The sequence below is a fragment of the Phalaenopsis equestris genome, unplaced genomic scaffold (assembly GCF_001263595.1).
Source record: "Phalaenopsis equestris unplaced genomic scaffold, ASM126359v1 Scaffold000246, whole genome shotgun sequence".
Lineage (NCBI taxonomy): Eukaryota > Viridiplantae > Streptophyta > Magnoliopsida > Asparagales > Orchidaceae > Phalaenopsis > Phalaenopsis equestris.
Genome location: NW_018164688.1, coordinates 455,330 through 457,876, shown reverse-complemented (window position 1 = coordinate 457,876; position 2,547 = coordinate 455,330). Strand labels below are relative to the sequence as shown.

Sequence of the window (2,547 nt, the reverse complement as noted above, 5' to 3'; positions counted from 1 at the left end):
ATAGATAGAGATAGATAGATAGAGAGATAGAGAGATAGAGAGATAGAGAGATAGAGAGACAGAGAGATAGAGAGAGAGAGAGAGACAGAGAGAGAGAGAGAGTGAAAAGAGGGAAAGGGGAAAGGAATCTTATCTCGGCATTAGGGTTTCGTTTGATCTCTGCGCAGGATTCTGCGCGCGAGAGTTACTAATTGAGGAGCTTAGGAGGGAGAAAGAATCAATTACCATTGATAAATAAATATTAATTGGTGAAACCAAATTAATTAAAAGACATCAAATTGTTGTGGGCATTAATAATGAATTTCATGTGCAATCACATTTCAATACATGATAAAATACTAAGATAATAATTGTCCTTATTATTCATTAAAGATAAATAGATATCCATTGTATTAGAGTACTAAGAGACTATGAAAAGAATCATTAATTATTGCCCCAACCTAGTTATAAAAAGATGTCACCTAAATTCTGATAATCAAGTTATATTTGAACGTTGGCCTGGAGATTGAAAAGAGACGAATATCTATAGTTGTAACCCAAAGTTCTCGTTTTGTCCTCCAAAAGTAGCTGACAAATTTTGCATCAGGAATTGGCATGATTGATTTGGGCAAGCCACAATGCTTTGTGATTTTCTTAACAGATAAATATGCTTAAGAAAAAAAATTGATTGTTTTGGAACATAAAATGTACTTTAACATCTTGGAGAACTTGTGATGTCATTATAATTGGAATATTTCCTCGTATAATCTTTGATAAATCCAAGACAAAGTTCAAGTTGATATATTTTCATCGCAAATGCATCTACTTTGACTCTTGCAATGACATCGTTTTACACATCATTACAATTTTGATCATAAGATTAACCATATAGCCACCGTCACTGAGGTGATGACAATGGAGACATATCTAGGAACTCTTCATGTGTAAAACCTCATAAGGAGGATTACGATGAGCTCTCACATTTATAGTTGATGAGGACATGCTGGCAAGTGTCCGAATTCACTAAAGTTTTCATCTCAGACAAATGGTTACCAAGCACCCTATGATTCCTAAGTAGAGGATGGAATGAATGTTTTTTGTTACTGTGGTCAACTTTAGGTGCTACTTTAGGATACAAAATTTTCTTAAGAGAGCTAGTCGTTGAAAAGAGGGAAGCCATGGCCTCTATGGAGTTTACCCAACTGTTGATGAATATGGAAACAAAAAATTTCATTTACCCTAGACCAGCAAATAGCTATCTATATTTAGTAATAATTTACTCGTCAAAATTATTCTGGTAGGTTAACGTTTGAATGATCTGCGTTAGGCTCCAAATCAATAGAAATATAAACTCCACTTGAAAATTTTTAACCTTGATTTCCATTTAACTTAACACTTTCTTTAAATTTTTTGGTTTCCTGTAATGGATTAATGCTTTCATTTTCCTTCCCTTATCTACTAGCACAATATTGTTACCGCCTTTTTCTAGGGGCATTTACATGCATAGCACTCAATTCCTATATATTTACATATCTAACACCTAAAATTTATTGTTTACATATACCACCCAAAATTTTCATATCACATCGAACATTCCACAATTTTAACTTTAAAAAAAATGAAATACACATTTTCATACATATTTAAGGTGTCGTATTCCTAAAAATTGAAGTTTAGGTGTTAGATATGTAAATACATAGGAAAATAGCAGTATGTATGTAAATCTTCTTGTATAGAAATTTGTCAACTGTCTACTCCACACACACTATATTCATGAATGCTGCACCCTCCTTGCAGTTATTCGCCTATGATACAGTAAAAAAGGCTCTAACACCCAACTCCGGGGAGCCACCCAAGACTCCCATCCCAGTCTCCCTCATCGCAGGAGCATGCGCTGGAGTCAGTTCCACCCTCCTCACGTATCCTCTTGAACTACTAAAGACCAGGCTTACCATAGAGGTATTATTATCATTATTACTCATCTCACATCAATTTTAAATTTATTCTGTCATAAGCAAACAGCTCATTGTAAGCCCCCACATTACTTGCAGAGAGATGCATATGACAATCTCTTCCACGCCTTTGTTAAAATCTTGCGTGAAGAAGGGCCGACGGAGCTCTATCGCGGCCTCACTCCGAGTCTGATCGGTGTGGTTCCATACGCCGCCACCAATTATTTTGCCTACGAGTCGTTGAAGCAGGCTTACAGGAAAACCTTTGATAGGGAGGATATTGGCAATATCCCAACTCTTCTAATTGGGTCTGCGGCTGGTGCTATTTCTAGCACTGCTACTTTCCCTTTAGAGGTTGCGCGTAAGCACATGCAGGTGGGAGCAGTGAATGGAAGGGAAGTCTACAGGAACGTGCTCCACGCCATTCTTAGCATACTGGAGAAGGAAGGAATTGGGGGTCTTTATAAAGGCTTGGGGCCTAGTTGCATGAAGCTGGTTCCGGCTGCAGGCATCTCTTTTATGTGCTATGAGGCGTGCAAGAAGATTTTGATTGACAAGGGAGATGATTGAGGTACGACAGAGTTTTAAATTTTTTTAACTGACCTTTTTTTTATTT

At 37.0% G+C, this 2,547-nt stretch overlaps 1 protein-coding gene across 1 annotated transcript in view; it reads left to right on the top strand.

Annotated features, from left to right (window-relative positions):
• LOC110024105 (adenine nucleotide transporter BT1, chloroplastic/mitochondrial) overlaps positions 1-2,541 on the top strand; it is a 4,034-nt gene extending 1,493 nt beyond the window's left edge. The window contains exons 2-3 of the mRNA XM_020723865.1: positions 1,777-1,938; positions 2,031-2,541. Coding sequence (XP_020579524.1) covers positions 1,777-1,938; positions 2,031-2,501 — 633 coding nt within the window. The 3' untranslated portion in view covers positions 2,502-2,541. The remainder of the gene's footprint in view (positions 1-1,776; positions 1,939-2,030) is intronic.
• Positions 2,542-2,547: the final 6 nt, after the last annotated feature.